The sequence below is a fragment of the Panthera tigris genome, chromosome B1 (genome assembly GCF_018350195.1).
Source record: "Panthera tigris isolate Pti1 chromosome B1, P.tigris_Pti1_mat1.1, whole genome shotgun sequence".
Lineage (NCBI taxonomy): Eukaryota > Metazoa > Chordata > Mammalia > Carnivora > Felidae > Panthera > Panthera tigris.
In genome coordinates this window covers 121,244,775-121,269,398 of record NC_056663.1, presented here as the reverse complement: position 1 = coordinate 121,269,398, position 24,624 = coordinate 121,244,775, and the positions used below count along the sequence as shown (strand labels likewise).

The following is a 24,624-nucleotide window of genomic DNA, read 5'->3' as shown; positions in this document are numbered from 1 at the left end:
TCAGGTTGGTTGCAACAAACACGTATTTTTGCCAGACTCCTCCGAGCCAAGTATGCTTCATAGCAGATTCCAGGCTAGAGCCTACACTCAATCACTTTGGACTCAGGCCGTCTGGGCATGATGCCCCGCAGTTTCCTCAGTCATGTGCCGTGGAGGACCAGGCTTTCTTTTTCTTTTTTTAAATTTCTGATCTATCACCGACTGAGATTTTGTAAAATCCGATAAAAATAAGTCGTTAGAGACACGAACTCAAACCACAAATAGCACAACCTCAAGCTCTTATTATCAAAAACAACAGACATGAAGTTGGTTCTGCCTAATTGCTGTTGTTTAAACACTGACTCTCAACACTTACTCTCTTACTTCTGTACTTGTCACGTGCCGCTCACAGGCGTTAACAGCCCAGTTTGTGGACCACATTTCTAGTGGCTCTGGTCTAGTGAACTGGTAGATAAAATGAGCCAAGAGCCTTCTCGAGAAAGAATGCACCCGAGGGAAGAGAAGGTTGTGGTGCAAATGTCTTATTGATGGATTATGGACACTCGCCATAGGGGAGGGGTGATTCTGAGCACATTCTTGTCTGTTACGCCCACAGCAAGCCACAAAGGAGCATTCTCACTAGGGTCTTAAGGGGAAGACATTGGGATAGTGTGTTGTGTCACATTTATAGCTGTGAAGACCGGGCCCTTAAGTCTTCCACAGTGTCTAGGCACTCAGCACAGCGGCAGGGGCCAGGGGTTGAGCTCATCCCAGAGAATGAAATTGGCAGATGCCTGCAAAAACTGGTTTCAGGAGCGTATGGAAAGTGCTCTATGGGGAATCCCAGAGACACTTGGAAGACATCTGAGAGGAACTGGATTTTCCACAGAAGCCACGAGGATGAAACCAGAGAAGCGTGGCCAGTGAGTTCCTGAGCCTGTGGTTATTTCTCCACTTCTAGAATGCTTAATTGGTGTAGACTTACTCAGTAACTGGCAAGATACACAGCCTGGTTTTCTGAGCTGCGCTGTGAGGGCTACTATAGTCGGAAAGGACAAATGTAAGTCACTGGAACCGTCTCTACTCTGGAAGATTGTAAACCAGAAGCAATATTTGGGGAGGGGTTTCAGAGATTAGTGCCACCATCATGCACTTGAAGGATGCAGGGGTGGTGATTTCCACCACATCCCCATGCAGCCCACCCGGGGGACCCGTGCAGAAAATAGATGGATCCTAGAGAATGACAGTGGATTATCACAAAATTAATCAGGTGGTGACTACGATCACAGCTACTGTTCCAGATGTGATTCCATTTCTTGAGGAAATTAACAAATCCCCTGGTCCCTGATGCGCAGCTATTGATCTGGCAAATGTATTTTTCTTGATAGCTATTAGTAAAGACTGCCAGAAGCAGCCTGCTTTATCCGGCACGGCTACCAATACACCTTTCACTACCCTACCTCAGAGGTTTACCAGTTCAGCCCCATGTCACAATTTAGTCCACACCAACCCTGATCTCACTGCTCCTAAGACATCACATGGGTCCACTGCGCTGATGGCATTAGGCTGATTGGACCTAAGGAGCAAGAAGTAGTAACGACTCTAGACTTTTTGGTAAGACACTTGTTTGAGGGTGGGAAATAAATTCAGGGGCTTTCCACATCACTGAAACTCTAGGGGTCCAGTGGTGTGGACAGGTCAGATATCTTTTCTTTTTAAAAAAAAAATTTTTTTTTTGGATGTTTATTTATTTTTGAGGCAGAGACAGAATGTGAGTGGGTTGGGGCAGAGAGAGAGAGAGGCACAGAATCTGAAGCAGGCTGCAGGCTCCGAGCTGTCAGTACAAAGCCTGACACGACGTTCGAACTCACGAGCTGTGAGATCATGACCTTAGCCGAAGTCGGATGCTCAATCGAGTGAGCCACCCCGGCCCCCCTCAAATATCTTTCCTAAGGTAAAGGATACCTTGTTGCATCTGGCCCCTTTTGCAGCCAACCAAAGGCACAATACCTAATGGGCCTCTTTGGATTCCGGAGGTAATATACTGCTCATCTTGCTGATGGAACTTGTTGCCTTTACCATGTTCCCCATCATCCTAAAGTAGCAGGCCTGACAGAGTGGCAGAATGGCCTTTGAAGACTTGGTTACAGCCCAGCTGGGGCAATGTCCCCATGTTCTTGCGCTGTGCTAGTTTAGAGGCATTTGTTCCAAGGGGAGGAATGCTTCCACCAGGCGACACAATGATTCTAACACGCTGGACATTAAGACTGCTACCAGCTACTTTGGGCTCCTATCTCTGATTCAACACATGAAGGGAATTACCGTACCGGCTGGGATGACTGATCCTGATTCCCCGGGGGAAACGGGGCTGCTACTGCACAATGGAGGTAATAGTATGTTCCAAATACAGGGGATCCTCTAAGGGATCTCAGTACCACCAAGTCCTGTGACTAAAGTCAATGGAAAACTACAATTCAATTCAGGGAGGACAGCCAAAGGCCTGGACTCTTCAGGAATAAATGTTTGGGCCACCCTACCAGGCACAGCCACGACCAGCTTGCTGAGGGAGAGGGAGTATGGAATGGGTAATAAAAGGCAGTTCTAAATACCAGCTACAACTACACACCCAGTGGGAAAAACAAGGACTCTGATTATTACCTTTCTTCCTTGTTTTGTTATGTTTGTGTGTACATAAACAAATATGTACGTATTATAAATACACACATAGTAAGCACATCTTTTTTCTTCCCTCTGGTATCCTCTTATTACCTACCATAAGCTATATTAAAAATGGTTAACCTTACATCACAGCATTTAAGCTATAGTATATGAAGGCGAGAAGTGAGCATCACCCAAGAACATCGCATCCTCTTCCGGGGAGAGTTAACATGTTTTCTGTATGTGGGTTAGTTGTTTGATGTTAGAAGTACTTTATGTGGGGGCGCCTGGGTGGCGCAGTCGGTTAAGCGTCCGACTTCAGCCAGGTCACGATCTCGCGGTCCGTGAGTTCGAGCCCCGCGTCAGGCTCTGGGCTGATGGCTCGGAGCCTGGAGCCTGTTTCCGATTCTGTGTCTCCCTCTCTCTCTGCCCCTCCCCCGTTCATGCTCTGTCTCTCTCTGTCCCAAAAATAAATTAAAAACGTTGAAAAAAAAAAAAAAGAAGTACTTTATGTGGAGATTAAGGATGCTTTAGGAAGATGTACACGATGCCAAGCTGACAAGGGTAGACTGTGAATGTTATTCTGTGTGTCAGCTTAGCGAGGCTGGAGGACCCAGTTATTCAATAGACCATGAACCTACATGTTATGTATTGTGTAGCTGTGCTTCACACCCATCTATAATCCACTGAATTTAAATAAGAGTTATCCTCGATAATACGAGGGGACTTCATCAATCAGTTAAAGGTTAGCTTTGGGGTTCCTGGGTGGCTCAGTTACTTAAGCGTCCAACTTCGGCTCAGGTCATGATCTCATGGTACGTGATTTCGAGCCCTGCACCCGGCTGTGTGCTGACAGCTCAGAGCCTGGAGCCGTCTTCAGATTGTGTCTCCCTCTCTGTCTGTCCCTCCCCCACTCACTCTCTCTCTCTCAAAAATAAACATTAAAAAAAAAAAAAAAAGCCTTAAGAGCAAAACTGAGGTTTCCAAGAGGAAATTCCGCCTTAAGACTGCAGCTTCAGATGTGAGGGTGATCTGGCTGCGACATCTGTCACCCCACTGATCGCCAGGGTTGATTCGGCTGATCTGGCTGGCGAGGCGGGTGTCCCCTTCCTTCCTCACCACTCCATGTGCATCCCTCCCAAAGCTGAGTGCTCCATCGAGGCGGACGACCTTCCCCGATAGAGGAGGACAGTTCTTGGGTCAAGGGTATACGAGTAGCTGCACTCCCCTGCTAGAACCTCCAAACAAGCTCTCAAGGTTCACCTGGAGGAGAACGTAGGGTAGCCAAGCTTCTAAGACTCCAGACACATCCAAATGAGGCGTTGCATGTGGCAATTTGCCTTTGTTTAAAAAAAAAAAAAAAAAAAAAAAGACTGCAGGCTCAGCTCCTGCCACAGCTTTCCCAGCCTTCTGACCTGCCCTACAGATTCTGGACCAGCCAGTTCCCACAATCACATAAACCCACTCCTTGAAATCAATTTAATACATATATAGCTTACTGCTTCTGTTTCTCTGGCAATCCCTGACTGACACAATTTTCTTCCCCAAATACCCCATCACCATATTATTATAAATTGTGTTTGCTGGAATACTTAAATTTTATTGTGTTTGAATTTAAAAGTTCAGAAACCACCAATGAAGTTTACAGTAAAAAGGCTCAATCGTGGGCTCCCTGTCCCCCAGGTGCCTAGTCCACTAGTGCCACCAGGTTCTTCTGTGTATCTTCAGAGACAAGTCTACCACATGCAATCAAACAGGAACACACGCGTGTATTTTTCTTCTTACATATAAACTGCAGCATACCATGCAATCTCACACCATGCTTTTGTCACTGAACGTCATGTCGTGGATTTCTATGTCAGTAACTAAAGAACTGCTCCATTCTTTTTTTCATTGGGCAAATGTAGTCATTAATGTAACCAATCCTCCACAATTAGGGTGACCAAATAATTTCTTACCTAAAGTGGGACACTTGACAGATGAAAGGAGCATTAATAATTACACCAAAACCAGCAGGTATAACTGGTATGTTAAGCCCAGAACATAGGATCACCCTGTCTATGAGGAGTCATTCAGGTTGTTTCCAATCCTTTGTCATTACCAAGGTGCAATGAATACACTTATAAATATATAATCTTGCACATGCCCTTTTGTATCAGTAGAAATTTCTAGAAATGGAATTGCTGGGTGGGAGGACAATTACTTTTAATCAATTTGACTGGTCACAGGGTGCTCAAATTAAACATTTCGTGTCTTCGAGGATGTTTCCGTACCATTCCATCTGTGGACTAAGGAATTTGCCCCTTTGTTTGCCTCACCCATGAGTTGGGACATCTTATCTTCTGCCCTCAGTGGATTTACACCAGTGGCCCCCCCTGGTTCTCTAGCTTGCAGATCATGGTACTTCTCGGCTTCTAGAATTATGAGAGGCAATTCCTCATAATAAGTCTTTTATATTTGTTTAAAAGTCATAATACATACTTATAATAAAAGGTATATATCCTACTGGTTCTGTTTCTCTGGAGAATCCTAATAAACTAGGCCAAAGGTTATGTGCATTTGGAAGTTTGACAGATTACCAAAAAGTCCTATAACCTAGTGGGTTGAGTGTTGGAATCTTGATTTCGCCTCAGGTCATGATCTCACAGTTCTGAGATCACCAAGACCTGTGTCAGGCTCTGTGCTGAGCTTGGCACCTGCTTGGGATTCTTTCTCTCTCCCTCTTTGCCCCTCCCCTGGCTCATGCACTCTCAAATATTTTTTTTTTAAATTGCTTGTCCTCCTTAGTGAGTAATCCTTTTCCCACGGACTTATGTCAAATTCATAACGTTTTAAGTTGTCGTATGTACGTACTGAAGTCTGTTTCTGGGTTAGTTTGTTCCATTGATCTGTCTCAAGTACACCTAATTGAGTTTATACTACCTTTTAAAAAGTTTATTTAGTTTCACATTACCTTTTCAAACATTTCTTAGTGATTTTCACCTCACTTTTCTAGAACAATTTATCTACCTTCTTCAAACAAATTTTAATAGTAGTAGCAGTCATCGTGCAAAGCTTAGAAATAGCTCCATTTATTATTATAGTTTCCTTTCCTGGAATTTTTAGGTATATAATTATTATTACCTGAAATTAAAAGTTCTGGCTACCTCATTTATAATCGACCGTCTTCTTGTTTAAGCATCATTGCATTAGCAACAATCTCCTGGACACTATTAAACAATAGTCCAGATGATGGGAATTCTAGATTTTAATGGGTGCATCCAATGCTTTACTAGGTTTTCTTAACTATTTATAGCTTCCTGCAGGTAAAATTTACCCTCCTGCTTACTTCCACATAAATGCTGTTGCTCAAGTCCCATTTAAATGCCCCCGTTCTGGGTTTCTACAGCCTCCCGTATAGCTTCATGACAGCTCTTCTTGTACGTACCTGTTTGTATTTACTGAGCTTTTAAGTTCTTTAAAGGAAGGTACCACAATTTAGTTTCATACTTGTACAGAAAGAGGAACGGAGGGAGGGAGGGAGGAAGAAATAGGAGGGAAGGAGGGGGAACAGGAAGAAGGAGCAAGCAGCCACGGTGTCTGGCTGGCCATTCACTGCACAACCTGAGAGAGAGTATTCACACACTCCACGTGCAAGGCACCCCTGGAGCCCAGAAATATGAATCGTATTCCTTAGAATGCTGCAGCGTGGCAGCTCTGGGAAACGGTGCACAATAACTGGTGCTCAACGCGTGTGAACTGAACTCTACCAGCGACAAACGCTGATTGTCAAAGAACCTAGGAAGAAACTACCAACTCTGAATGATGGACTGCGTTCCTGAATATAAATGGCTTATTCCAGATCCAAGACACTTCTTTTGTAGAGATTACATTAGGCTCATGAATACAGTGTACTTTCCAATTGACATTATATGGTGCGGAAAACAGTCTCCAAACCGATGTCTAGAAGAAACACTCACTACTTATTCATGTAGTTGAAAGAGTGAATTCGGTGAACTATATTCTTAAAGAAACCTATTTAGTGCTCAAACTATATACTTTAAAAAATACTATTTTATTTATACTCATGTATGAAAAAAAGTGGCTGCACTACCATGTTTACATACACACCAATACTGGAAACAATTCAATAATGAATCACTTTTAAATTTTATAAAGAACACACAAACATTAAAACACTGACTGGTTATAGAAAGCAGAGTGGAGAAAAAAAAATTAGCTATCATTTTCATTAAAGAGCAGCACCCTCTGAGAAGAATCAAATCAGTTAGTAATATTCATCTATATTGCAAAATAATACATACATAGAAAAGTTAGTGATTGTACGGATTTTATTACTTTTACTAAGCCATTTTATCTTCCTCACACTCAATGCAAAGAAATAAAACAATATAAAGAAAAATATGTCCTCATTATTATTCACAATAAAAAGGGTCTGCTTCATTCTGCAGGCCTGGGCATATTATACAATAGGGAGCACTTAATGGCTCCAGTGGATCAAAGTACCATTTTGATTCTGACCCAATGAATAGAATCTCATGCATATCTGGTGACTGGACTAACTCCATGGGAGCTGTGATGTATTGAACCATTTCTGTGCTATCCCCAGATCTCACTAAATTAAGACCCTACACAAGAAAAGATAACAATCAATCTGTCCATAAATTGTATCTCTAGGCTCTTTCTTTAGTGGCAGAAGGTGGGAAAGGGGCCCTTTCTTGAGTATATGGATATAAGTATTGTTGTGTCTAAAGATTGCTGGATTGATACTGTGTCTGTTATAATGAAAATCAGGTGAACATCAAAACCACTGCCAGATTAAGAAACTTCCACAACTTGTCTCAATTCTTCGAATAATGGAGCAAGTTCCTTTTCTAGGCTGACAATGAGTCCTAAAACAGAGATTAAAAAAATTAGAACATCAGAAAAATATTCCTGAAAGTCTTTGACTTAAATTTCCTGTCAAAATTTAGTTACTAAAAAGCACACAAGATCTAGTTTAATCACCATAACTAAAGCAAGATATTGTAATTCTAAATGATCAAAACCCTGTATTAAGAAGTTTATTTTCATCATTAAAGTAAATAAACAAAAAATATTTTTATGTATAAGATATAAAATGAATTATATATACTGTAACTTCGTTACAGTTTTGAAAGGAAAACTTTAATTTATACTTTACTATTTCAAAACCTGTACAGATTCAGAAATGATACAAGATTTTTACTTAAAAAGCTACACTTTTTTCCTGAACAAATTTTAATGGACTTTATCAAAATATATGTAACAGGCTGCTTCAACCGTAAGCAAAAAAATAATTAGAAATTTATTTTATAAATTCAGCAAATCTAAAGCATAAATGGGTAAGTCAAGTGAAAGAATGAATTTTAAAGATGAATGGTATAAGGAGAAAAAATACACTTCCATGTTTAAAATTTAGTGATGAATCTGGGAGACAAAGTAGTCTAGAAATTAGCGTATCTAGCTTCTCCTTAGTTTACCAGAGTGAAAAGCTATGTATCTTACACTGCTTGTTTTATGCTCAAAAATCTTCCTCTATTTTGCAGAATATTAAAAACATCTGAGATTCTAGGCTCAGTCAATTGAGCAACAGACTCTTGGTTTTGGCTCAGGTCATGATCCCAAAGTTGTGGGACAGAGCCCTGCACTGGCAGAGCCTGCTTGAGATTCTCTCCTCCTCTCTCTGTGCCCCTACCCCACGCTCTCTCTCTCTAAAATAATATTGACAAGAAAAAAAATAAAAATAAAAGCATCTGTGGGGTGCCTGGGTGGCTCAGTTGGTTGAGCATCCAACTTCAGCTCGGGTCATGATCTTGCAGTTCGTGCATTCGAGTCCCACGTCAGGCTCTGTATTGACAGCTCAGAACCTGGAGCCTGTTTCACATTGTCTCCCTCTCTCTCTGCTCGTCCCCTGCTCATGTACTCTCTCTCTCTCTCAAAAATAAGCAAACATTAAAAAATTAAAAAATAAAATAAAACCATCTGGGATTCTCAAAAAATGTTCTAGGAACTAAAATATATTTCTGTACATTATCAAAATTTATAACTGATGACTTAGTACATGATGGTGATTTATCACAACTGAGGTTTAATATATTTAAAATATCGACACCACTACCATCCTATATAATTTACAAAGTGTTTTCACATATAGCATTTTACACCTTCAAAACATTTAGAAATGGAAGAGACATTGTAGATCATCCAATCTTAACCCCTCACTTTAAGATGAGGAATGTAAAGACAGGTTTCAGTGACACAGCTGGAAATAGAACTTGCTCAAACAACTTGGAAATATAACAAATATTTATATTTGCTCAAATAACAGTTCTAAAAAGCAGTCAAATCTAAAGGAGACAATACTAAAAAAAAAAATCCCACTTTACCCAAAAATGAGTTAATAAATTACAGAATACAATCATTATTTTATACATAAATGCCCAGTGAAGGCTACTGGATATTATGGGATCTTATGATCTACTATAAAATGTACAGCCTCCTAGTATTTGTTCTCTAATTCTACAACCCTCACAAAGAACACATATATGTTCATCCTAGTCACGCTCTTTAAATTCTCAATCATAATTAAATATGCTATGATTCCACTCATATGTGGAATTTAAGAAACAAAACAGATGAACATAGAGGAAAGGAAGGAAAAAAAAAGTAAGATAAAAACAGAGAGGGAGGCAAACCATGAGAGACTCTTAAATAAAGAGAACAAACTGAGGGTGGCTGGAGGCGTAAAGGGGGAGCGGATGGGCTAAATGGGTGACGGGCATGAAGGAGGGCACTTGTGGGGATGAGTACTGGGTGCTATATATAAGTGACGAATCACTAAATTCTACGTCTGAAATCATTGTTACACTACATGTTAACTAACTTGTATTTAAATAAAATTAAAAAACATCTATGAATAATATTGGAATAGAAATAAAGAAAGCATATACTTACAAAAAAAAATTCTCAATCACATTAATCTTGCCCACTATTGTTCAAGATTTTACAAACTCTAATAGATTGGTCTACATGGAATTGAACTCATCTCTGACCATTTTATTATGTATTTTGTTTGGTTATCTTCACCATTCATTCTCTTTTTGTTTTAGGCTGTTTTAATGTGAACAAGATGTTGCATTCAAGAGGTGAAGATAACGTTTAATTTTCCTTTCTATCTTATAGAATTACTTACCCATACAATTTCTCATCTGAACTAGAAAATAACCCCATAAGACAGTTAAAGCAGATATCAGCTCCTTTATACAGCTAGAGTAAACAGAATCCAGAAAGGTTACTTTTCTGGAGATCAAGGAACAGACAGTGGAGCTGGGCCACGAATTCACGTTTTCTGATTCTAAATCTACTATTCTTATCATGTTAGACTGCTCAGATAAGGTGTTTTAAGAAATTAAAAGCTACATGGGGCGCCTGGGTGGCTTAGTCAGCTGAGCGTCTGACTTCGGCTCAGGTCATGATCTTTTGGTCCGTGAGTTCGAGCCCTGCACTGGGCTCTGTGCTGACAGTTCAGAGCCTGGAACCTGCTTCAGATTCTGTGCCCCCCTGTCTGCCCCTCCCCCACTCATGCTCTGTCTCCCTGTCAAAAATAAACATTAAAAAAGATTAAAAAAAAAAAAGAAATTAAAAGCTATTATTAATTTAATTTAATACACACCTGTATTGGCATTGCTGCTGGCTATGAAACTCACCACCAAAGGTAAACGATTGAATTGAACCACCTAAAAAGAAAGTAAGCTCTAAATTAAGATGTTATTCAAGGGGCAGCTGGGGCTCAGTCAGTTAAGCGTCGGACTCATGGTTCGTGAGTTCAAGCCCTGCGTCAGGCTCTCTGCTGTTAGCACAGAACCTGGAGCCTGCTTTGGATTCTGTGTCTCCCTCTCTCCCTCTGCCCCCCTCCCACTTGTGCTCTCTCGCTCTCAAAAATAATTAAATAAACTTAAAAAAAAAAAAAAAAGGATGCTACTCAAACGAGACATTTTAATCTTTCAAAAATTTTTATTTATTAACATTTATCCATTTTTAAGAGACAGAGAGAGACAGAGTGTGAGCAGGGGAGGGACAGAGACAGAGAGGGAGACACAGAATCCGAAGCAGGCTCCAGGCTCCGAGCCGTCAGCACAGAGCCCGATGCAGGGCTCAAACTCACGGACCGCGAGACCATGACCTGAGCTGAAGTCAATGGCTTAACGGACTGAACCACCCAGTCACCCAGGAGTCCCTGATCTTTGTGATGGATTCAACTGAGGCATTTATTTAATGACAGTATAAATAAATATACACTTCATGACAGTATATATGCATATTTTATATGATTATTTTGTTTAACCTCATTTTTTAAATTACCTGACCAATTACTATTTCTTTTTTTTTTATTTAATTTTTTAAATGTTTTTTTTTTATTTTTGAGACAGAGAGAGACAGAGCATGAGCAGGGGAGGGGCAGAGAGAGAGGAGACACAGAATCCGAAACAGGCCCCTGGCTCTGAGCTGTCAGCACAGAGCCTGATGCGGGGCTTGAAGTCATGAACTGTGAGATCATGACCTGAGCTGAAGTCGACCGCTTAACCGACTGAGCCACCCAGGCGACCATCTTTCAAAAATTTTTAAATGACCAACGTGTAAGGTACTATGTAACATCATGTAATATGAAAGCTGAAAACAAGTATTTCCGTAAAAGACTTCCGATTATCTCTGAGAGATATTAACATTACTTAGCCTAAGTTTTTCAAGTGGGACTGTGTCATCCTCATCTGTCTTTAAACACCCAGCAGCATGTCAATTATTACATGGCAGGGGCTCCACAAATATCTGATAATTAAATGGCTAAATAAAGTCAGTATTTCTCATTTAAGTAGTTATACTATCAAGATTTTTCTGCTTCCTGTGTACCACTATTAAATTAATTTTTTTTTACATTTATTTATTTTTGAGAAACAGAGTGAGACAAAGTGTGAGCAGGGGAGGGGCAGAGAGAGAAGGAGACACAGAATCTGAAGCAGAGTCCAGGCTCTGAGCTGTCAGCCAGACGCGGGGCTCCAACCCACAAACTGTAAGATCATGACCTGAGCCGAAGTCGGACGTTCAACCGACTGAGCCCCCCAGGTGTCCCTAATTTAAACTAATTTAAATTAAGTTTAAATCGACTATTATTTAAAAAAAAACTTAGTTTCTGGGTGCCTGGGGTGCTCAGTCAGTTGGTTAAACATCTGACTTCAGCTCAGGCCCTTATCTCTTGGTTCGTGAGCTCAAGCCACGCTTTAGGAGCCCCGCTTCTCTCTCTCTCAGTGCCCCTCGTGGGATTCTCTCTGCCCATCACTCACTTGAGCATGCGCGTGCATGCGCTCTGTCTCTCTCTCTCAAGACAAAACAAAACAAAACACCAAACCCCCCCCTAAAATTAGCTTTAACCTAATCCTTATCGGTGAAATTAAAGGTCAAAAGGGTTGGTCGTCTTTTGCCTATTACACATTAAAATATGTTAACTTCTAAAATAAAAAATATCACTTGTGTAACATCAAGCAGCACATGAATCATACCCTGGGAAACTCTGCTCTAAAGGAGAAGCTACTAATTTACTCTAAAGAAGAAAACGCAGCCAGAGATCAAGAGGTATATAGCAACTAAATTCTTTCCTAATAACCTCACATATTATATATATATATTCCAAATCAAATGAAGGAATTAGCAGCAGTTAACAAATAACTTATCATGTGACCAAAAAAGGAAAACTTTTTATCTGTCACAATAACAAAAAAAGTATGTCATTTGAGAAATCATATTTGTTAAGCTAAGGGCACCATCTACTGGAGGTAACAGTGGCCTGACTTCCTTTTTTAGGATAATGTACTTTATTAATAAAACTTTTAATTACTTTTCCATATTAATTAATTCCTGATGTAAAATGTAAAGAAAACTACTACAATTCAACATAACGAATTTGAAGGCTAATGGCATCCATTTCAAAACTAAAATTTAGAGTAACATAAGCTATTTTATATAAAAGACATAATAATAGTTGAAAGCAGCAAGCCATTCATTCAATAATTATGAACCTACCTGGTAGGTGTTATAGTAACAGATGATACTTTTATTTTTTGAAAGTCCAAGTTTGCTCCCTTGATCTGTTGCCAGGGCAAAAGTAGATAAGAAACCAGGTCTCAAAGCATGTTCTGGAGCATTATCATTGGCCACTGGAAATACAAATGATTTACATAAAAATTACGCAGTGGACAGGATACAGAGAAGTTCACTGCACTTTGTTTTTTTAAACATAAATCAGTAAAAATATCAAGCACAAGGGCTTTTATGCTTCACAATATTGAAAATCCTATCACTAATCGGGTCTTACAATTTAGGCGAGATAAATTTCTCAGTCAGAAATTGAGTGATCAATAGCTAAAGGCAGAAATGCTGATTCTCACAAGTTTTTTTAAAGAATACTAAACGTCTATATTTTCTTAATTTCTACTCTAAAACACAGATCGGTGTGTTTATTAATAAACTGAATATTCTGGCTAACCAAGAGCCAAGCTAGAATAGTCCAAAAAATTTCAAAAAAATCTTTGCTTTCATAAAACCCATAGCAGTATCACTTATAGATATTGACAATTTTGCAGCTGGTCATCGGTTTCAAGTTTCTTTCATTCATTTAAAAGCCTGAATGAAGTCAGTTGTACCAGTAAGTTCAGAGCTTAAGGCTTTAACACAGAGATCCTAAGAAAGAACACGAGAGCTGGAAAATCCGAGATTATTTTGATTTCGTTTAAAGCTCTTGCTACAGAACTGAGTAAAGAAAAAGGCAGGTGCCTTATTTGCCCATGACCCCTATGTTTTATGGTGGGTTAGAAAGCACACTGACCCACACATCAGAAGATAATGGGTTCTATTATTATCTTCTCACTGACTCATGTGCAACTTTGCCCTTGACCATCTTTGTTTACAAAACAAAAGAACTAAAATTAGGTGATTTTTAAAATTTCTTTCTAAAGTCTAAAATTATCTGACATATATAATAACCTCGGGTGGAAAATAAATTGCAAACAATATACAGAACATTATTTAATCTTTCTTTGGTAAGGCTATTATAGCATCCCTATGAACTATGACCATCCATCTGATAAGAAAGAAGTAGTAAAAATGGTCTTAATACATACTGACTCAGTGACATCATATATACTTTTTTAAAAAGCTGAAAAATAGGCAAAACATTTGCTGTTTTTTTTTTGTTGTTGTTGTTAACAAGCTCTTCCTTAGGTGAACAAGTCTTGTTAGTCTGGTTAAATAACATAATTGTGAAGGTAAAAGTTTAAACAATATTTTATTTCTAGTAAAAAGGCAGAAAATCCACAAAGAGTAAACAAAACAATCAATGTATGTTGATTCAAATGTATGAAGTTTATCCCCAAACCACTAGCAACACTGATTAAAAAGTGTTGGGGGTAGTGTGTACGTATAATATATCCCACTGCATATGTGCACAGTCTCAGCACTTACATTTACCAATGATTTACATTATACTACAAATGTCTTCAAGAAAAAACTGGGCTTGTGATAAACCCATGCTTAAACTCTGGATGGTAACACAATATATTCAACATGTAGTTAAGTCATAAGCTCCAACCCAGCCTTCAACATTCAAAAGCAAACATTTCCGCCCCCCAACCAAGACCATCTCCTGAAAGTACTGCAATAGCTTTTCTATGCTTGCCTTCTGCACTACTGAGACATAAATACGTTTTTACTCGAAAGCAAATGTGACACTGGTGGGGTGCACAGTTTTACCTTTAATAACAGGCACTCCATCTCTATCTGACACAACGATAGCATGGAGCCCTTCAACACTAGAAACAAAAAAAAAAAGAAGTTAAAAGATTATGAAACATTTCATCTTCTCAAAACATGTACCTCAAAGTCATTATGGGGATTTTCATGTATATTTCTGAAAAACTATGTAAACTCTGTTATTGATCTCATAAGCACCTATACATCTGAATAAGAGTACTGAATAAATTGAATGAAAGTATTACTGACATGCTTATAATCTTAAAACTTTATGTAATTTACTGATAAAGATCTAAAACAATGTAACTCTCCGTTAAAATTGCTAATTATCCTTTCACTATTTATGAAAGTATGACGGCGTTTATCAGGAGTAGTGGCTACAGCGACAAAAAGATTTTTCTCTTTCTCTCCCTCCATATCAAGTGCCTAGTATTTGGGGCACTTGATATTTATACCATGATACAGAAATAGTCACTGCTTTCACAAAGCTTACAATCTAGGAGGGAGACTATCAATCAAATAATCTCATGCTAACAAACGTTAAACGACAATGGTATCAAGTGCCATTAAGATATCTGTGGGGTATGAGAGTCTATAAAAGGTGGGTTGATTAGGCAAGTGGGTCAGGGAAGGTTTCCCTGAGACAGGTGATTAAGCTGAGATGTTAAGGCACTAGTCGAGAGATGAGGGACAGAAAGCTCATCATTCAGGCTGAAGGAACAGGATGGAAACAATGAAGATCACATAGAAATCTTTTCAGCTATGCCTACATAAGAAACAGTGGAGAAATGGTCCAGACTATAACCATACAGTCCAGTCTAGGCTCTTCTACATTTACTATTCGTGCTACTCGGGGACAGCTATGAAACCTCTGTGAGCCTCCATTAACAATATGAAAATGGGAATAACTGTACTTATTTGGCTATCATAAAATTTAATAAAACCATGCATGTAAAGTAGAAGCTAGTACATAGTTAACATGCAAAAATATTATTATTAATTAACATCAGAGTGTCATTTGTGCACACTGACCATTTATTACTGTAGTTTAAGTAACAAATCATTAGAGAATTCCTAGAGCACAAAACTAAAGTGTTAAAAATTAAAATGGGAAAACATTCTCCAACTTTTAGCCCTATACCTATCTTATAGTATCCGAAGACTGCTACTCAGAAATGTTCAGTGCTCCTACTATAATCCACATTATCCATTCCTTATTGTGTTAACCTTAATGTTTTAACTTAGAAATGAGAAATATTTGTATTAAGATACTGAAATTAAATTTTTTAATGTTTATTTTCGACAGAGAGTGAGAAAGAGAGAGCACAAGTGGGGGAGGGCAGACAGAGAGGGACACAGAATCTGAAGCAAGCTCCCGGCTCTGAGCTGTTCACGCGGAGCCTGACATAGGGCTTGAATTCACACACCGTGAGATCATGACCTGAGCTGAAGTTGGATGCTTAACCAACTGAGCCACCCAGGCGCCCCTGAAATTAAATTTTAAAGATCCCACTGGCAAAAACTTTTAAGTCAGAGAAGTGTTATTAAAATTTGAGAAAATGTTATAAATACCACCATTTATGAACCTCATGTTAAAAACAGGAATGATGGAAAAACTGTGTATAAACATTCACTGGTATTATTTTTTTATTATCATTCAATCCTGAAATTACCTACGGATTAAAATGTGCTCTATGAAGTTAACGTATAAAACAAATTCTTCTTAGTTAAAAACTAAGTTACATAAAAATATATACCACAGATATTTGCACACACAGACACTAGTCTGTACATTTTTCAATAGCAACATCAGTTGAAATAGGAAAAGGTCGGAAACCTAACTGTCGTCAAGAAGGACAAGTTAAATAAATTATGACACACATACAATGGAATACTCTGCAGCCATTCAGAACAAAGAAACAGCTCTTTAAATTTACCGGGAAGGACTGAACTCAAAGGTACATCGTTAAATGAAAAAAGTTTTAAACAGTGTATACAGGAAGCAACAAATTATGTAATGACACGTGTATGTATATGTTTGCAATACACTGAACGTTTGTGTCACCCCCAAAATTCACATGTTGAAACTCCATTCCCAGTGTGACGGTATTTGGAGATGGGGCTTTTGGGAGGTAGTCAGGCCATGGAGCTGGAACTCTCATAAATGGGAAGAGTGCTCTTATTGAAGGCTAGAGAGCTAGCTTGTCCTTCTACCACATGAAGATATGGGAAGTCTGCAATCTGCAACTCAGGAAAGGGCCTTCACCAGAATCCAACCATGCTGGCACCTTAATCTTGGACTTCCAGGCTCCAGAACCGTGAGAAATAAATTTTGGTTATTTACAGGAAATCCAATCTATGTGGTATTTTGTTATAACAGCCTCAACTAAGACCTTTGTGTATGTGTAAATATGTATGTGCTTATATGTATGTTTGTTTGCAGGTGCATGAAGTATCTTTGAAGGTGATGGGTGGCTCTGAGAGGGTTAACTGTGTAGCTGGGGGGCAGGTATAGGAAACTTCTCACTATGTCCTCCAGTTAACTTTCGAATCTTGAACTTTATGAATATATTGTCTACTCAAAAAATAAGCAAATTAAAAGCATGTAAAGAGAACTACAAAACAATGTTTAGAAGTATCTGTGTCATCATAGGTAGTTTCTTTTTTTTTCTTAAATACTTATTTATTTTTGAGAGAGAGAGTGCAAGCGTGCATGAGTGGGGGAGAGCCAGAGGATCTACAGCAGAATTCTGCCCTGACAGCAGAGAGCCCTATGTGGAGCTGTGAGGTCATGACCTGAGCTAAAGTCCAAGGCTTAACTGACTGAGCCACCCAGGCACCCCCACCACAGGTGGTTTCTTTTCTCCTATTTTCAAGGTAATTAACTTACATGCCAACTAACGCAACAAAAGAGGAAGCAGAAATAAAACGACTTTCTTTTTAATGGATTTTAAATTCACAGAGATAATGCCCAACAGAGTAGAAAACTTTCTCACACACTTAAAATAGTCAAAGAAATCAGGTTACAAATACAAAAGGTGTTTCCAATTGTACACATAGTGAACAAAGAATAACATGAATAGACTTTAGCAATAGTTGAAAATAAGTATGATGTATCAATAGGCACACTACACTTCTAAAAAAAATTTTTTTAATGTTTATTTATTATTGAGAGACAGAGAGAGTCAGAGCACAAGCAGGGGAGGGGCGGAGAGAGAGGGAGACACAGAATCCGAAGCAGGATCCAGGCTCTGAGCTGTCAGCACAGAGCCTGACACTGGGCTTGAAGTCACAAACCAGGAGATCCTGACCTGAGCCAAAGTCGGATGCCTAACCGCTGAGCCACCCAGGTGGCCCAGGCACACTACACTTCTCGAAGGACTTGATTACGAAATATTCTGCACACATCTAAACCTTAAACTTAATCAAACATTTTTACTCCAAAAAAGGAAATGTTGCATTAGTAACCAAACATCATACTTTGTTTTATTCATATAATAACGAAACATTTGGTTATTTTAAAACACAAAAAAGTTGTGATTATCATAAAGCCTGAGCCTGCTTTGGGTCACAATTAGACTTTTAAAATATAAATTCAAGAACTATATTTAGGAGGGAATTTTAAAATGAATAAAAACATATTCCATTAAGTGCCTTGGTAAACTGGCTCTGGTCATTATGGGGGACAAAACAAAACACACGGTCCCAATCCTTTTTCTTTCACTACAGAAAGATTTTCATTAGACTTTTACAAATGCCCTTTATACAAATACCTACTATGCTTCTGCTCCTATATTGTGTTGCCAGCGTGACACTTCCCCCGGCCCCACAGGTCAACTTTAGCATGCTTTCAATATGCTGAACTTCCAACAAAGTAGATACAGATAAGAACAAAAGGCCATTATTTTGTACAGTTTCAGTATGGACACATTTTAGTTACCACAGGTGAATTAACTAACACTATCCCCCTGGGCCAAATTTCAGGGAGTATGGTCTATTAATTGAATAACTGCATAAAGTACAAACCTCACTAACTCTTCACACAAATCACTATGTGAATAACTTTGTAAATAACAGATGCACATTATGTCAGTAACCAGTCACATCACTTCTTTCAGAGTGTGCTGGTGATTGGTCACTGAACATCTGTTACTCAGTGTATGCAGAGACAGTAGAGCATGGAGTTTTGTGATCTCCCTGTCTTCTAAAAATAAAGCATGTGACATTAAAAAGAAAGGAAAAAAAAAAAGGGAGTGCCTGGGAGGCTCAATTGGTTAAGTGTCCAACTCTTGGTTTCGGCTCAGGTCATGATCTCACGGTTCGTGGGTTTGAGCCCCACATGGGGCTCTGTGCTGTGCTGACAGCCTGAAGCCTGCTTCAGATTCTGTGCCTCCCTCTCCTTCTGCCCCTGCCCTGCTCTATGCTGTCAGTATAGAGCCTGCTTGGGATTCTCTCCCTCTCTCTCTGCCCCTCCCCCGCTCCTTCTCGCCCTCAAAATAAACTAACTTAAAAAAAAAAAGAACTGAAATAGGGAACTGGCTAATAAAGATGAAATACAGCAAAGGGAGGAGAAGTGACAGTGCTGGCGGTGAAATTCAAATAGAAAGTACACAGTTCTAGAAGTAACTGGCTGGAAGAATGCTGCCACTTTCATTCTTGTGCGCAAGATGTACAGCCAGAGGAACTTTGTGAAAGTGCACTTACTGACATAAATGAGGAAAGTGGTTGTGATGAAACCGATGAAACTATCCCGGAGGAAGTGACACTGGCAAAAAAACTTTGCATAGCATCAATAGTACAAAGGACAAAACTGTTGGCAGCTGATCCAAACTTAGAAAGGAGTGTGCCAATTTGGCAAGGTACAGAAAAGATGCCTGTTCCTTATCTTAAGGTTATACCTTTCATATATTTTAATGTTTATGCAAAGAAGTAAGCACTATTCAGTGGGGTGGAAGGCAGGGGAGCCTGTGTGGCTAAGTCAGTTAAGCTTGGCTTCAGCTCAGGTCATCATGGTCAGTTCGAGCCCCGCACCAGGCTCTCTACTGACTGCGTGGACCTGCTTGGGATTCTCTCTCTCCCTCTCGCTCTCTGCCCCTCCCTCACTTGTACTGTCTCTGTCTATTTCAAAATAAATTTAAAAAAAAACAAGACAAAACAAAACAAAAAAACAACACTGTCTCAGCTTGTATGGTCATTTTTATGGCCCTGCACTACCGTGCAAGGCTAGGACCGCCTGCTAATCATTATGTTGAGAACAGAAGCAGCACCTGTCTTTCTAGTTTGCAAGTACTGCAAGGAAGAGAGTAAAAATGAACTTAAGTACTGCATTAACATGAAATCGAAGGTAACAATTACTTAACACTTCAATAGTATTGTCTTCCTGAATATAGAAAAATATACATAAATCAAACCCACGAGATAATATCATTAATTTCTACTAATCTGTAATCACAGTAAAGGCACAATAGACAAATCACAACAAACAATTCAGCCAAAACTCCAAACAAGAGATATTTTCCTTTTGTTTATCTACTGACAGAAATAATAAACTGGCATCTAAAACTTTTTAAATTCAAACATTTGGAGAATAAAAAAAGAAGTAACATAAGGATCTCACCACGTATTCTGCTACATTACACCTCAAAGGTTATTTAATTATTCTGGAATGTGAAAATGAGTGTCTTGAGTTATATTCCTCTCTCTTAGGTCCTTATGTATTATTTTACACCGAACTAAATGTGAATTTTAATTCAATTAAAGGGACAAAGTCCTTTGAATCACAGAAATATCTAAAAGGAAGTTTGCCGGTCTCAACAGAGAGCCTAATTGATAGTGGTACATCAAACGGACTGGGTGCAGGGAAAGGAAAGCCTTGTGACTTTTCCAAGTATGAAGTGCTGCCTACGTCTAGCATTTTCGAGCTACGCCGACTCAGCAAGTAGCTCTTAAAAGTAATACTACAGGAAACCCAAGCTCTCAGGGTTTTTTGCTCCTTAAAATTGCTCTAACTACTTCAAAGCACGATCCATGAAACAGCCCTCTGGCATTCACTAGCTAGTTAACCTCTGAAAGTCACATTAACTTCTCTAGGCCTCATGGTATTTATCTGCAAATTCAAAGGACAGTTCTTGTGCTACCTAGCATTATTTGAAATGGTAAATAATAGCATAATAGGACCATACTATTAGTCTAAAAGAAACAAAACGCTACATAATCAATCATATATTATGCAAAATTTATTTAATATCAAATGAGTAATTTTTTACCTTGGTAACTTTTTATACAGGAATCGCTTCAGGTCCTGAAAGAGAATATAAAATTATCTTATAATAATGTGCCTTGTACCGTTTCTCTAGATACTAAGCTATCCACATTTCAGGTACTTTAAGTCATCATTCATAATCCTTCTTGCTTGTGGGTTTTTTTTTTCTTTCTGATTTTGACACTAGTTCTATGACTTGGAACAAGTTATCTAACCTTTTTGTCTAAGCCCCAGTTTCATTATTTGTTGAGGAGGGGTAATAATCATGAACCTATGTTGTAAGGCTGTTAAAATTTATTGAGAAGATACGTGTAAACTTATAAGCATATCTAGAAAAATACACATATAGTAAATACACATTAGCTGTTAAATTAGATCATACTTTTCATACAATTTTACATCCTGTTGCTATTGTCATGTTCACTTGGAAATATATTATGAACATCTTTCCATGTCCACAGATAAACTTTCTAACATCGCTTTAACAATCCTGGGTAAATTAAGCTGGTAAGAACAGATACTACACTTGATCTTAGCCAAAAGGTCAAGAAGCAGTAACAATCCTGGGTAAATTAACTTCTCTGGAACTCAGTTCCTTTTCATGAGTAAATATAAATAACAACACGTGTCAAGTGTTAAGCACGAAACATAACCAGGACTAAAGAAATAAAAGATGGGGTGCCTGAGTGACTCAGTCGGTTGAGTGTCCAACTTCCGCTCAGGTCATGATCTCACGGTTCACGGTTCAAGCCCCAGGTCGGGCTCTGTGCTGACAGCTCAGAGCCTGGAGCCTGCTTGAAATTCTGTGTCTCCCTCTCTCTCTGTCCCTCCCCCGCTCATGCTCTATCTCTCAAAAATAAAATAAACATTTAAAAAAAATAAAAAGAAATAAAAGACTGTTTTATTTCCTCTCATTATACCCTCTCACCTGGGGAATTTCACTGACAATCCAGGTATCAGTTATGAGGTCCTCATAAGTAAATCAGGTACCTGTTGTTTTGAAACTCTAATCCCTACTATTCTCTAAACCTGAATGTTCATTTCATGTTATCACCACCATCTTACCTCTGCTCTTATCTTAAACACACACACTAAAACTCCACTCAATGTTTCATGTGAAATCCAGATTTCCTCAATCTCATTTCCACTAACGGCACTACCAAACCCATTATTGAGGTTGAAACACAGAGTAATATTTAACCCTAACCTCACCTTTGTCACTTCTAAATGATTTGTGAAGTCAAATGTTTTTAAAATGATCTCGGAGCACCTGGGTGGCTCAGTTGGTTAAGCGTCTAATTCTTGATTTTGGATCAGGTCACGATCTTACGGTCCATGGATTCGAGTCCCGCTTCAGGCTCTGTGCTGACAGCGAGGAGTCTGCTTGGGATTCTCTCTCTCTCCTTCTCTCTGCCCCTCCCCTGCTCACTCTCTGTCTCTCAAATAAATAATAAACTTAAATTTTTTTTTTTTTTTTTTTAATGATCTCTTCCTCTCCTTTTCAACTGACATTACACTCTAGGTTTATTTTATTATTTATGACTTGCCTCCCAACTGGTATACTGGTCTCCCATTTCTATCCCACACAGTTCTACACAATGCCAATAAACATATTATTCTCCTTCTCTACTTGGGTTAGAGGTGCTTCCCAGATGATTCCCTGTGCAGCCAAGGTTGAGAACCAACGTCTGAATGGCTCTCCACTGTTTAACAAATTCTGTACAAATTCCTTTAACATTTGAGCCTCTCTACAATACAGTCCACACCTAATTTTACAGTCCTGCTTCCTACCACTCCCTTGTACATATCCTCAGTCCCAAAGTGGACTACTCACAGCTCCTCCACAAACATCTTTCTCTTTCCTATCTCTGAAACTTTGCTTACACTATTCACTCTAATGGTATTCTCTATCAATCTTACAAAAAAAACAAACAAACAAACAAAAAAAACCCTGCTTCTCATCATTTAGAGGTAATCTCTACCAAATACTTCAAATAAGCTTTCCTGATAAACACAAACGAGATGTAATCCCACTCTCCTTTGAAGTTTCACATAACAATGTATATACATTTATGATCACTTGCCTACTCTACTTTTTTAATTTTAAAAACCCTTAAGGAATTATACCTTAGTCATCTTCATTTCACCCACAGCCTTTTTCACAACCTTTGCAAGGCAACGCTCAACAGATATACAGTGATTTGAGTATGCCTGAAGAATAGGTCTCAAAAACACAATGGGAGACACCCAAAAATGGAGTGATAAAGGCACACAAAGTTCCTAAATACTGAAACACATAATCTTGCAACCTAAAAAGAAAAACCACATTCATAATAATGTTGAATGATCATTCAGTGTTATGTTTAAGAGCATAAACTCTGGAGTCAGACCGCCTGGGTTGGTATCTTGGCCCTACAACTTACCAGCTGTGTAACCTGGGGCAAGTTACTTTATCTTTCTATGTCTCAGCATCCTAATCTAGAACCCAAGGACAATAGTGCCTACTGCACAAAAGTTGTTGCAAGAATTAAATGAGTATATTATATTCAATGTTTAGAAGAATGTCCAGCATGTATGTAAGTAAAATAACAGGATGTAAATTACAGACATAAACATTAGTAGTATTAATTCCCTGTTGTTTCTAATAACTAGTACAATTAAGTTTCCTAAACTTAGAACTTGGGTTCTATTGCTGTGCCAAAGGGGTATCAGAAATCATCTCAAATTGCTCCAATGAATCTAGAAACATCATGACCACTTACTGGGGGGCGGGGGAGGGGGCGGAGATTCAAGGCAGCAAAACATCATTTAAAAATTCAAACGGTATTCAGAGCCTCTCAGGCCCGCAGGCCTAGGGAGTGGGAAGAATACAATTTCCTAAACTTCAGACACCTTAGTGTCTTCGATCCCCATGTGGACAGAAACTCAGGACACCCCCCCCCCCCCCGCAAATCTATTTATAGTAGTTACTCGTTCCAGAGTCTACAGAAAATACTTGGGCGGGGTGGGCTGTAAAAGGAAACATTTCTACTTGGGAAGCTTTACCTCTCCCCACCCAGTAGGCCTCCACCAAACTCCCCACCCTCCCCTTCCTCTTGTGTGGGAACTCACATCCGCCATGATGAACCCCTTTCTCCCGCAGGATCAATCTCCACTCCTGGAAGAGAAACTCCTGGTGATTCTCCCCTCAAGACTGCTTCCCACCTCCGACCTGATAAGCGGGGTCAGCTCCCATCAAAGCCAGGCAAGAACCCCCGGCTCCAGGACCCGCACCAGGCAAGCTGAGCTAAGTCGGGAGTTCCCAAATACCCAGGCGGCAGCCGGGATGCCCTGCCTGTCAGCCCACTCCACCCTCTACCCGCCAAGATCTAGGCCCAAAGGAATGGGGGAGAGGAGTCCTCTCCTTCCCTGGCGTCACACCGCCCGCGCCAGCTGCGGGCCCTAGGTGAATAACGAGCAGAGCGGCTCGAGTTACCTGGTTTGCTGGGTTGCCGTGTTCTCTCAGCTGCAAATTCAGGGACAGCTTCAAAAACAGTCTCCTCCAAAAGCCGTCGTCACATGATTTGTGACCTCTTCCGTGCTCCAGGAAGCACTTCCTACGCCTCCGAGGCCCGATGACACGAGATTTCCGGGGAAGCGCAGTGGCTCCGGAGCGCGCCTGGGGCTTCGGCGTCCGACCCACTCGGCCCCTCCCCGCGCCTCCCCGCCCCGCCCTGCGGGCTGCTCCCTGCGCCTGCGCAGAGCTGGGGGCGTCGGGACCCAAAGTGGTGGAAAAAGCGTTGGTACTAGACCTTTCGGCACTAAAAGCCCCCCCGAAAAATGCGTGCAAGGGGACATTGTTGTGTGGAGAGGGTGCGTAAGTTTCGTTAGTTGTTCCAGGTCCACCTTTTCTTGTAGGTGAAAAA

General features: G+C 39.7%; 1 protein-coding gene and 1 pseudogene across 1 annotated transcript; both read right to left on the bottom strand.

Annotated features, from left to right (window-relative positions):
• Positions 1-6,950: 6,950 nt before the first annotated feature.
• On the bottom strand, positions 6,951-24,287 carry LAMTOR3 (late endosomal/lysosomal adaptor, MAPK and MTOR activator 3). The gene is made up of 7 exons (XM_007080959.3): positions 24,195-24,287; positions 23,831-23,876; positions 20,724-20,758; positions 14,458-14,516; positions 12,733-12,866; positions 10,331-10,394; positions 6,951-7,529 (listed from the first exon to the last, which is right to left on the bottom strand). The coding sequence occupies exons 2-7, from the start codon at positions 23,837-23,839 to the stop codon at positions 7,456-7,458; spliced, it is 375 nt and encodes a 124-aa protein (XP_007081021.1). The 5' UTR covers positions 23,840-23,876; positions 24,195-24,287; the 3' UTR covers positions 6,951-7,455.
• On the bottom strand, positions 21,099-21,275 carry LOC122238293 (annotated as a pseudogene).
• Positions 24,288-24,624: the final 337 nt, after the last annotated feature.